The sequence below is a fragment of the Fukomys damarensis genome, unplaced genomic scaffold (assembly GCF_012274545.1).
Source record: "Fukomys damarensis isolate Sample0158 unplaced genomic scaffold, DMR_v1.0_HiC HiC_scaffold_33, whole genome shotgun sequence".
NCBI lineage: Eukaryota > Metazoa > Chordata > Mammalia > Rodentia > Bathyergidae > Fukomys > Fukomys damarensis.
The window spans coordinates 4,299,597-4,312,123 of NW_022900945.1; the positions used below are offsets into that span (position 1 = coordinate 4,299,597).

A 12,527-nucleotide genomic window follows, 5' to 3' on the forward strand; every position below is an offset into this window, starting at 1 on the left:
GGAACTGTGGGAGGCTGAGGCAGGAGGGCCACAAGTGTGCACCCAGTTTAGGCAGTTTAGTGACTTAATAAAATAAAAATTATTCAAACTTTTGTCAAAATAAAAATGTTTTAAAAGGGCTGGGAATGTTCCTCAATCTGAAGGCCCTGGGTTCAATTCCCAGTCCTGGGGCGGGGGAGCTTGCCTTTCATCTCTTTTGCTGTTTTACCTAGCTGCGCAGATCTCTCCTTTTCATGAGTGTTCTGATGCCCGCACGTGGACCTGGGCTTCCTCTCTTTCCTGTCCCCTGTCTCCCCACCCAGATGTATTGTGAAGATCACCGGGGAGATGGTGCTGTCTTTCCCTGCCGGCATCACCAGACACTTTGCAAACAACCCGTCCCCGGCTGCCCTGACTTTCCGGGTGATAAACTTCAGCAGGTTAGAACACGTCCTGCCAAACCCTCAGCTGCTCTGCTGGTAAATATGATTTTGCATACATTTTTAGAGCTGTGGGTGGCTTAGCACTTCGGATTCGCGCAGAGGGTGTACTGTTGCTGCCCTCGCTCGAGATAGCCTTGTAGATTCGCACGTGACCCTAAGCAGCTGTTCAAGGCCCCGTGAGTGACTGTGCCGTGAGTAACTACATCTATGTGCTTTAACACCAACTAGTTAGACTGGGTAAGAGGCATTTAAAGCTGTAAAATCTGTAGTAGCGACAGTGTGTTCATTGTGTCTGTTATCCGTAAACAGTGCGTGCGGGTGGTGTGTAAAGAACCGACCTGTAATCGGAGCTTCCTCTCATCGTATTAGCATCTCTTAAAATCAAATTATACTTGAATTATGAGCTCCTCTCCACAGGAGTTTGAAAACCTTTTGTGTGAAACAATTTCATTTGAACAGTAGTAGTCTTGATGGAACTTTACATGTATAACATCAAACAACCTTGGGCAAGTTTGTTGATAGATATTTTTTCACTTGTTCTGTGAAACCTGAAATGAGTCTCCCTTATGCATGTGCTCAGCCACACATTCGTAAGCAACAGATGTGGTTCTCCCCGTCAGCACGTCCTCACTGTCCATCTAAAGCTCATGCAGTTCAGTGGCCCCTTTTTTCCTTTCCTAAAATCTCCCTTGGATGAGTGACCGTTGTCATTTTCTGGACCACAGCAATTGCTTCCCTCCCTGAAGCCGGTCTTGCCATGCTTGGCAACATGTTTATGGGCAAAGGACCTTTCGAGACCCCTCTGGATGCCTCTGGGCTACTAAGTTAGGCTTAAAAAAATAATTCACTTGGGGCCGGGGATTTAGCTCAGTGGTGCCACTGCCTGTCTCACAAGTGTAAGGACCTGAAGTCGATCCCTGGTACCAAAAAAAAAAAAACCCTCACTCTTTAAAGCAATCAATTGCCATCATGACTGGTTCATAGAACTGGCTACTCAGTGAGATTTACAGCGATATGGTAGCCCCTTCCTTTGGATACTAATCTGTTAATAGAACAGCATTCAGAACTGCGTTGTACTAAAACCAAAGTACTGTGAGGCCTATAATTTCACCCATTGTCAAGATGGACATAGAAACCAGATGCATATTTGCTGAGATGCCTCTTCTGTACATGACATTTGTTACAAGAGACTAATCAACTATTTTTCTTCCTGACTGAACAGTGATAACATACAAAATGATGCCAATACCAAGGAATTCTGGGTAAACATGCCAAATTTGATGACTCACCTAAAAAAGGTGTCTGAACAAAAACCCCAGGCTACCTATTATAACGTGGACATGCTCAAATATCAGGTGAGCCATTAACGTGGTCAGGAGTCTCTATCAAAGTACAAATTTACATTCTAAGTGACCTAGTATTGCAAGAAAATAAGTAAAGTAACATTTCTTGCAATATTATATAAAAGCTACAATCATAAGAACATAGACGTGTTAGTGGACTATTTGGGAATAGTGACAAGAATATTCATACATATTCTTAGTTGAAATTTACAAGGGAAGTATTTTTTATTTAAGAGTGTAGAAATATGCCACAAAAAATGAAGTTGAAAAAAAAAGTTATATCCATTAAGATTGTGGTGGGCCGGGGATTTAGCTCAGCCATTCGGTGGCCTGCCTTGCTAGCACAAGGACCCAAGTTCAATCCCCGGTACCAAAAAAAAAAAAGATTGTGGGTATTGGTAAACTAGATCACTGTCATATTATTAAGAGCATTCGTGTATTAGTCAGATTTCCCAGGCTGAGATGCTAACACCCATGATCTAAAGGAAGAGAGGTTGAATTTGGCTTGTGGTTTCAGAAGATCCCGTCCATGGTCAGCCTCTCCAAGGCAGGAGCATTTGTGGCAGAAGGGTGTGGCCAAGAGAAGCTACCTAGGTCATGTCCGTGGAAAGCCAAGCAGGGAAACAGGCAGAAAGGAAGGGACCAGGGACCAGGGACCAGACACAGACCCCAAGGCCACGCCTCCGTGACCACCCAGACACACCCAAGAGAATCCCGTACTAAATTGCTAGGCATTTCTTAACCCAAAGTAGCTCGTGTATCAGGATGATTACCCATCATGATCACTGCTCTAAAACCTTTATTTCAAATGATTTGAAGTAAATAATCTGGATTCTTCTAAAGCAGTAATCCTATGAAATGGTTCTAATGAAACTTAATATTCAGAAATAATTCAACAAAAGAATGTTTGATACAACACAGTACCGTATATGAGGACTCTCTGTTTTGTCCAGCGTTGCCCTTACCTGAAATTATTGCTAATCTAGTAAATAAGCCTATTTAAAAACAAGACTCCCTAGAGCCAGGGATTTAGCTCAGTGGTGCCACCACCTGCCTTACAAGCACAAGGTCCTGAGTTTGATCCCTGGCACCAAACAATAAAAGACAAGACTCCACAGCACCTGGGTACGCCACTCATTCCAGTCACTTGATACCTTGTTTCACTGCTTTTATTGTATTTGTGGTGGTCCTGGACCTCATGCGTTCTAGAGAAGTACTGAACTACTGAGTACGTTCCCAGCCCCTCCTAGACCAGTGAGTGCATAATAATTTTATAATGAAATATGTTCAGGTTATATATTTTGTTGGATGGGAAAAGCTGTGTTTTAGTAGAAACCGGTACCTCTCAAACATGACTGCCCTTCTCAGTTACCCGGAAACTTGTAAACAGAGCTAGTACTGAATTAGTGCGTCAGGATAATACATAGATGTAGATGTGTCTCCTCACTCTGACACCCCAGAGACTTGTTTAATTGCCTCGGGATATGACCCAGGTGTCCGCATTTTTTATATGTTCCCTCCCTGAGTGATTCTAAGACATCTAATGTTTTAAAAAACACCTATTTAAACTATTATAAGGAAACCAAAGATTGCCAACCAATGTAACCTATTTTCTATGAGAATAGTATCATTTAAACCATGGACACCATAGATATTATAAGAACTGAGGAAGATGGAATGTGACATACATTCATCGCTTTATAATTAAAATATGGTAGAAAATGTGTTTTTAAAAATTTCTTCCCAAGTGTTTAAACTTCTTTAGTGGAAGCTTGAAGCTTGTGAGAGAAACAAAAAGGAGCAAGAATGGAATGTTCCCTGAATGAGAAGTTCGACATGGGGTTCTTGTGTGGTTCTCGTGGCCGCGCAGGAAAATAAAATGGTGGTTATTTTCCTTCATGAATTCTAATTATAAGCACTGAGTCTACATTTCCACTTCCATTTGTTTTTTAACTGTGGAAACTTTTAAATCCTGTGGCGTTCTTTCAGTCTCCATACTTATTATTAAGTGAGGAGACTAGGAAGTAGACCATTCTCCTACTATAGTATGATCTTTGTGTAAACTAGGGCGTGCAGATGAGCACTGAATTCAGTAGACCTGAAGGCCCTGACCCTAGGCATTTATTTGCCAAGAGCCTCAGTTTCCTCGGCTGCAAACAAGGGTAATGACGATACCTAGTAGACAACATCCAGGCCACTGTAAGAGGTATTTCCAAGCACTGTGTGACATAAGGAGTCCTAGTCCTACCCTGATTTTCAAGTGAGCTCTGAGGAACCCCTTTTGTTGGTATTCAGTTGTGTTTTTCAACAAAGGCAGGAATTGGGAGTGCAGTACAACTAGCATTGTGTGCAATCTACCTTAAATCTAAGCCTGTGTGGTTTCTGGCCACCAATATCATATTCCAGAAATGCGGAGAACCCAAAACTCCCTTCACCTCCACAAAAAGCACCTCCATGGGTAGAGGAAGTGTTGGGCTGAGCAGGAAGGACAGAAAAGGGGCAGTGGGGGAAGGTGTCACTGTGTTTGCAGAAAGAGACTGTACTGCTAACAGCCTTTAAAGTTTAAAAATGATTATTGTAGTTATCTGGTTGTATTTGTCATCAGAAGTCCTATCTGACATCTTATAAGAGAACCCATTCCGGGCTAGTTTCCACAGCAACCAGTCCAGCCTCGGAGGGCATCATGCCCCTGGGACTTTCCTCGGGGCAACCCATGGGAGCTGTGTGTTCTCCAGGAACAGAAAACTCCATGCCCAAAATCCAAGGACAAAGGACCCCTCGCATAGCTCCTACCGTGCACACGAACATTTTAGAGCAGAACCTCTCAGGGGTCAACACACCATCACAGTAAACAATCAAGAAATTCTAACTGAATTGTTCACTGAGGAACCAGACCGGTGTCTTACATGGGATGAAATTCTTTGATTCTCCAAACTTGGTCCGCCTCACTCGTGGACAGTTCTAACGTCCAGTTAGAGGAACTGGGTTCAAATCCTCACTTGAACAAATCAGGAAGGAGTGACAGCTACCTGCTTGGTTTATTTTGAAGAGCAAAATGCCATGAATATTACTAAGTGACATTTATTAAAACCTCAGTTCCTCACTCGCGTTAGACTCTGTGCTGTTCAACCTCCAATTTTCCTCATCACCTAGTGGGGAAAGATCTTTGTCACAATTCCCATCTGGCAGATGAAGAAATAGCTGAGGCTCAGAGAGTCTGGTGACTTGTCCTAGACCGGCTCCCTCCCAGGGGCTCTTCCCCGAGCTGTGAATGCGCACACAGACATCAGGACCCTGGGCTGCTGAGGCAGGGCTCTGGGAGAGAACTGCAGCTCCTCCTGGTTTTGCTTCAGATCAGAGGTCACACCTGACGCCTTCTCTTTCCTGTCCTTTACAAGGTGTCAGCCCAGGGAATTCAGTCCACGCCTCTGAACCTGGCGGTGAACTGGCGGTGTGAACCGGCCAGCACCGACCTGCGCATCGACTACAAGTACAACTCGGACGCCATGGCCACCGCCGTGGCCCTCAACAACGTGCAGTTCCTGGTCCCCGTGGACGGTGGTGTGACCAAGCTGCAGGCCATGCTCCCGCCAGCCATCTGGTAAGCAGGGCTCTTCCGGAGTTGGAACTGGGGCCTGCACTGAGCAGCCTCCCCAGCCCTGCTGCATGCTTTATTTTGAGACACGGTCTCACCACAGCACCCAAGTTGCCCGGGCTGGGTTCAAACTTAGGTCGCAGGCTTCTTAACACGCTTGTTCTTATAGAAGGAGAAAGCTGTGTGCGCAGGTGCAGGGCAGGAGGCAGGAACTACTGCAGCTGTTTTGTTTTTGGCTTTTAAAAAAGTGTTTTCAAATTTGATTAGCACGCACGTGCGTTACCTAACGGTCGCGTGTGTCTTGCGCAGGCAGAGTGTAGGCAGAAGGCATCTTTGTTCTTTTCATCTCCTTGCCCTCCTGTCTGTCCCCTGTTTCTGATCTCCCATCTAAGAAATGCCTTTCTTCCTGTTTCCTATTATCCATCTTTTTTTTTGCTCCATAATTTATTTATAACTTGGGTTTCTCGAATGATACTTATGTGATATTTAGGCTCATGTGTCTGATTTATTTCACTTAACATTCTGGTCTCAAGGTGCAGCCATTTTCCTGCAAACGACTCAAGTTTATCCTCCTTTAATTTTTAAACAGCAGCTAAACTTTTGAAGATCTATTTTTTTTTAATGAGCAACATCTGGGAAAAATATGGAATGCATCTGGGAAAGCTTTCGTCTGTTTTATTTTCAGGAATGCTGAACAACAAAGAATATTGTGGAAGATTCCTGATATCTCTCAGAAGTCAGAAAACGGAGGTAAGGGAGTCACAGGCTTGTGTTATTTACTCCGCAGAGCCAAATCTACTTAGAGATATCGGCCAACTAGGAAGCAAAGTACACACAGTACTAAAAACAAGCAGAGTGTGCGATGAATTCATTTTTGCTTTTAGATATCTCGATCAATAAAACCAGAGAATCCTCCAGTGACTCTTCCCCCTCCTCTTCCCCTTTGCCTACCCAGATTTACCCCATACAGATGTCCTGTGGGCAGAGAAGAGCCCGGCTGTCTCCATCTGCTCCCAGATCCGGTGCCCCTGCAGAGAGTAGCTAATGTTCACTTTCCTGGCACAGTCTGAGGCTGGAAAGCACAGGGTCCTCCGTACAGCGTGCCCACCCCCAAATTTTGCAGTACCGTTTTGCTGAACTGCACTTTTACCAGCGTACAAAGAGAATTTCTCATGCTATTCAATGACACATTTTAATTATCACTATTTTGTCCCTGAAGAACTTGTTATTTTGTAGCAAGTCCAGATTCATGTGCTGGCTTTCAAATGTAATTTTCAGAATTGCATCTGGAATGCTGTGCTGACCGTCATATTGTAATAATACTTTTCATTTTTAGGGGTGGGTTCTCTCTTGGCAAGATTTCAGTTATCTGAAGGCCCAAGCAAACCTTCCCCGTTGGTTGTCCAGTTCACAAGCGAAGGGAGCACTCTGTCTGGCTGTGACGTTGAGCTTGTTGGAGCAGGGTATCGATTTTCCCTCGTCAAGAAGAGGTTCGCTGCAGGTAGGTGGCAGCCTCAAAATTCATTTGCAAAAATAAGGTTGCCTTAACTCCTCTCCCCTGAGAAGGAACAGGTCCTCCCCTCCCTGCTTCTCCCCATCCCACTTAGAAGGCAGACCAGGGTTTGAATGAGGTGTAAATGCACCTTGAACTTGAAGCCAGGAATTCTCCGGCTACTTCTTTGGTGGAGCCGAGCAGCCATTCCCATGCGGAGCTCCGTGGAGTCCATTCGACTTTGGTTACATGGGCAAAGACGACAGCTGCTCTTGGCTTTTGGATTTGTCTCCCACCTGAAAACTGAGAGAAGAACAATTTATTACAAAATGTGTTATGGCAATACTTCAGGAGCATTAGACTCCTTGAGAACCTTCGTCCTCCCACAGGACTATAGATTTTGGACTTAGGCTTAATGGGACTAGGAGGGTCTACTTTTCATTTCAATGCGATCCTAAGAACCTAGGCCACTGTTTCCCATGAAGTGGGTGTGGCCCGAGATGGGTCTCATTTGGCACAAAGGATCTTTTAAGGGGGTGGGAAGTTCCCCAAGAACAGGCTGATCATATTTGTCGGTGACTTGCTGGCATAAACCCTGGGGGCTGTTTGGGTTTTTTGTTTTCTTTTGCTTTGCTGTGCTGGGGATCACAGCGCTGGGTGAACGCAGTCCCCTCGGCCCCTAAATCTCATTTGGTGTGGTGGCATACTGATGGAATTCACTCGCAACAACCACCGGGGTTGGGAAACGAGTTAGCTGAGCGGTCTTCCTGCAGTGATTTGGATTCTCACTTGTAAGAGTTAATGCTTGCACCTGCTCTCAGCAAAACCCAGATCTCTCCAAATGGCTGGTCTCTTGAAGTCTGAACACTTAGTAACCTTTACGCATTTTATGCTAGGGTTGTATGTGGCTCTGAGGAGGAGGGCGGAAGAATAGAAACTCACTTCACTCAATAATCACACTCTCAGCCAGGCGTGGTGGTGCACGCCTGTAATCCCAGCACTAGGGAGGCTGAGGCAGGAGGATCACTGAGTTCGAGACCAGCTTGGGCTACATAGTCAGTCTCAACTATGTAATGAGACCCTGTTTCAAAACAAAAAAATAATAATAATCACACTCTCGAGCCAGCGGGTAATCTGATGAAATTTTTTTTGTTTTTTTTTTTGTTGTTGTTGTTGTTGTTTTGCAGGAAAGTACTTGGCAGATAACTAATAAAATCTTTTTGCAAGGATTTGGAGGAGTCATATGACGCAGGGCTGTTGTGTGAGACACGGGTTTTGACTCTGGTTTGAAGAGAACAAACTCAGACCTGCACTTGGGAGTGATCCCCGGGCAGTCATGACTCCGGCAGCGCTGCCCCCACACCCACCGCCATGCCCCGGTCCTACAGTATTTCCTTCTAGGTGTAACATTGTTCATGGTTTTAAAATGTAATTATTGTATTTGTAAATTGTACTCATTCCAGTAGGGCAGTTAGACACTTGAGTTTTAGCATTTTACCATTCCTGAAACAGATGTAATTTAAACTGTGGTATGTAAATTTACTAGTAGTACTATCTGAACCGCACAGTGCTTCCAGAGGTACCTTACGTTTTGTCAATAGATAAAATTTAAATATAATGTTGACAGCTGTGAGAAAGGGGGTTGCCACATATGAAAATGCTCACATGGAACCAGGAAGAAAAACATCGCTTTTCTTCAGTCCTTAGTATGTTTTACTCTAGTGCTAAATAAAAATTCTATCTTCAAATGTTTAGTGGGTTAAATTCAGCAACTATTTCAGAAAAAAAAATTCTAAGGTTACAGCATATTCAGAGAAGCATTAATTACCACTTTTTAAAGAGCTTTTTTTTCAAACTGCAAATTTCATAAAAATGCAAACTGTACAAACAGGGCCTCTTATTTTTATAACTTATGTAAAAAAGGGAAAGCGATTCATATTTAAAGTTTAAGTATATTAAATTATAATCAAGAGTAAAGATGTTGAAGTCTTAACTACTCCCCCTCTCTCTACAGTTTAGCAAATGCGGAGCTTGCTGTATAACCAATCAGCCAGACTAAAACCAAAATTGTGATTTTAGGGTTTCGAGACTTTCCATAACTGAACTGGTTAACAAGTTTTGCACAATTATTCCGAACAGATGGTCTCTCCCTCCTGCACGGGAGAAACATACCTCGTCTTCCTCATTGCGCACAGGGATTAAAAACATCAAGAATGAGAATCTTAGGGGGAAAAATACTTCTTAGTTTTCTGTTTTGATCCAGAGGAGAATTTTAACTGTCAACATGTATATCATTTAGGAAGGAACAGATGTGGTTTAAAAATTGAAATTCTGTTCACATTATTGTGCAATAAATTTCCTGTTGGATAATTCAGAGTCACTGTATAAAATGCAAATCTCTTGTCATTCTTGGGGAATCAAGAGAGGAGTTATCCACGGTTGCAAAATACAATAAAAACTGCAATTCTTCAGCCTGGCCACACAGTGTGGGCTTCAGAGAGAACAACTTCACCCGCCCCTGATGTAAAACCTTCCCCCATTACCACCTGCAGCCATTCCTCTTCCTTTAAGTCACAGAGCTTGTTTTAATCGTAATCAATTCCTACTCCAGGTTATAACTAAATAACTGAAAGGAAGCTGTTATGTTTATCATTCATTGCAAAATTTCATTTTCTATTCACTGAAATTAGACAAAGAATCTTCAGCTCCTTTAAATTTTGGAATCAAGTAAAATTTTTTAAATCTTACTTTTGAAATAAGATTGTGACTGGCAACTGTTTATAGTGGAACTTTTTAATATTTGTACTCTCTAGTCAGTGCTACCAAGAGTGTATGCAACAAAGTGGGTTTTGCTTTCTCAGAATTCTTAGGCTTTGAACTCTCATTTGACTCCCACAGCACTTAAATGCTGTCGTTTTTTTCAACAAAGTAAAGATATCCTACTTGGCTTTGAAGCCAAAATAGAAAACTGCAAAAGAAAAACTTTACATCCTATGCAGCCTGCTGAAATTTAGAACACAAAAGCCAATAAACAGTAAGCAGCAGAAAACATGATTTTAAGTAATCCTTTCATGAAAACCATATTGAATATTAACAAAGCATATTAAAATGTGTAAATATTACTGGTTCTCATGTCTTTCTCTTTATATCTTATTTTATATAGATTTAAAATAAATTAGTAATTAAACACAAGGGATTTTTTTTCAAAAAAAATTTTGTTGATATTGTGAAAATGTAATAAAAAGCAGGTTTCAATAGCCTCTAACACTATTCAAATGTTTCCAGGAACTAAATTTGCAACTATGTATGAAGAAATCCCATGATTCCACAATTGGTCTTTATGAAATAGAAGAGGAATCAGTGATTTCAAAAAGTACTGAAGCTTGATAACCAGAACCTCCATAGAGAAGGTGCCCTCCCTCGTCCTGAAAATGGGTCAGATCATAACACAATAAGTTCATAGTGGTAATTTAATTTTGATGTTTTGTTTTCTTTTTTAATTTTGTGGGTTATAATCTGCTACTAAGCCTGTAGAATATGAGTTTATGTTCTGAAAAAGAATCCTAGTCCATGCCAGAGTCTCAGTTATCGAAGACCAGTTGAGTTATGTTCCTCATCTGTCCTGTGCCAGATGAAAATGGGCCAGTCCAGAGGTGAGTGATCCTCAGTAGTAGGGATTAAAGTAGAAAGAAATTCTACTTAACAAGAACTTTATTTCCTGCAAATTATAATTTTTAAAACTCTGCTCTAGAAACATAGAAAGTATAAATGATAACTACTTTATTTTGGCAATTTGGAACGTATGTTTTTCTCTTCAAATAAAGCCCATATTTTCATGAAAATTTTAAAAATAAATTATCAGTGACCTGAATTTTATCATAATTGGAATTTATAATTATTAAGAATTAAACTTTTATTTTTTTTAACTTCTATTTTATGCACCTGCACCCAATATGGAAATTCACTGTGTAGTATTTGAGAAAGAATGGCCGGGGCCAGGGATTGAGCTCAGTGGTTCCACCACCTTCCTCGCTAGCCCAAGGTTCCAAGTTCAATCCCTGGTACCAAAAAATAACAAGAAAAAAGAAAGAAAGAATGGCCACATTTCAAATGATTTTGATTGAGTATACATATAGAAATGTCTCAGAAGACAAACTACAGATACTCATTTTTGTTTATATATATATTTTTTTTTTTTTTACTGTCTCAATCTGCAAAGTACTAGAGCCATAATTACACATATTTCCAGTTTCAAATCTTAAATCTTCTCTTCAGAGAAGCAGAACTACATTAGCTCTAGCCCTGATTCCGCTGTGGGACCTCACATAACTCACTCACCTTTCCAATTTCTCTCCTTAGAGTGAGGGGCTGGGACTTCCGCTGGTTTTATAGCTTTCTGTAATAGGACTTTTTAAACATAAAATTGTTTATAGAATCCTGTTAGGCAAAATATCTCCAAGCAGTGAAGGAGCTTCTCTGGGAGTCTAATTTATACATGATAACAACACATAAAAGCGCTCTGAAGTGTCTTCCAACTCTCAAGTTCCATGATTGTACTCTTCTGAGAAAACCCATCTCTTAAGGCTTCATAAATAAACACAAACCATCGCAGGAATTGGCTGATACACAGTAAATATGGCCATGTATTTAAGCATTTACCTTATACAAATCACTACCGATACTAGCTCACTTAATGCTTATGAAATTCCCCCAATTCTGAGAGCCTAAGGACTATTTTTAATTCCTACTGGCCCCTGATGACATTGAGGTTCAGATAGACTAATTAATTTGTCCAAACACACTACAGCCAGTTGCCCAGTTATCTTGAAAGAAAAAGACTGATCTGTTTTGGTCTGTCGGTTCTGGGAAAACTCTTATTCCATTTTACTATCTATACTCCACTTGGATGCCAAGGGGAAAGGCAGCATGTGTCATTGAAATGAAAATAATTCCAATAGCAAAATTGTTGAAAAGAATCAGTGTTTAAAAAAAGAGAGAAAAGAATCAGTGCTGAAAGTATGGTATACACAGCACTTGTGTTCTCAAATAAGAGACAATGAATCAGAGCAAATCATTACTCTGTCCCCAGAGCCTAAGATGCAGTGGGTGTCTATCAGTTATATTGAATTAGTCTCTAGGGAATGGGATTTTGGAATATGATTTTGATAAGCACCCCAAATTTGAGAATCATTTCCCTTACAGATCTCTAAGATCTTTTTTACTTCTGACATTGTTTCAGATTTGAATCATTACATTCTGATTTTAATATCATTTTTATACTTTCAGTCTACTGAACTGCCTTCAATCTTATAAGAAAAAAAAAGATAGGTTTCCCCTCCCTAGGAAAATCCCTAATCTTTCTGTATTTTTTGCTGTTGTTACTGTCTCCTTCCCACAGTGGCCTAAAATGTGCTTTCTCATTTGCATATGCCTGTCCTTTTGATATCTTAAGACTTGAAGTAGTAGGAAGGAAAGTTACAAAGTGTCACTTGTTCCCACAGTGAAGTCCTTTCCTGGAAAAGGAACACCCAGACCTGAAACTTGCGAGTTGACTTTATGTTGGAGGCTTTGACTTTTCAGGTACCTGTTGAGTTCACTCCAAGAGTTATAACCATCAACTTGCCATTTTTTTCAAAATAATCAGGAGTTGTTGATTAAAGTTGACGGATACAGTA

The 12,527-nt window shown here is 41.3% G+C and overlaps 1 protein-coding gene across 1 annotated transcript in view; it reads left to right on the forward strand.

The window, feature by feature from the left end:
* The window catches only part of Sgip1 (SH3GL interacting endocytic adaptor 1), a 99,849-nt gene extending 89,807 nt beyond the window's left edge, over positions 1 to 10,042 (forward strand). Inside the window, exons 20-25 of the mRNA XM_010605235.2 lie at positions 303 to 458; positions 1,645 to 1,777; positions 5,164 to 5,366; positions 6,046 to 6,110; positions 6,697 to 6,861; positions 8,040 to 10,042. Coding sequence (XP_010603537.1) covers positions 303 to 458; positions 1,645 to 1,777; positions 5,164 to 5,366; positions 6,046 to 6,110; positions 6,697 to 6,861; positions 8,040 to 8,062 — 745 coding nt within the window. The 3' untranslated portion in view covers positions 8,063 to 10,042. The remainder of the gene's footprint in view (positions 1 to 302; positions 459 to 1,644; positions 1,778 to 5,163; positions 5,367 to 6,045; positions 6,111 to 6,696; positions 6,862 to 8,039) is intronic.
* Positions 10,043 to 12,527: the final 2,485 nt, after the last annotated feature.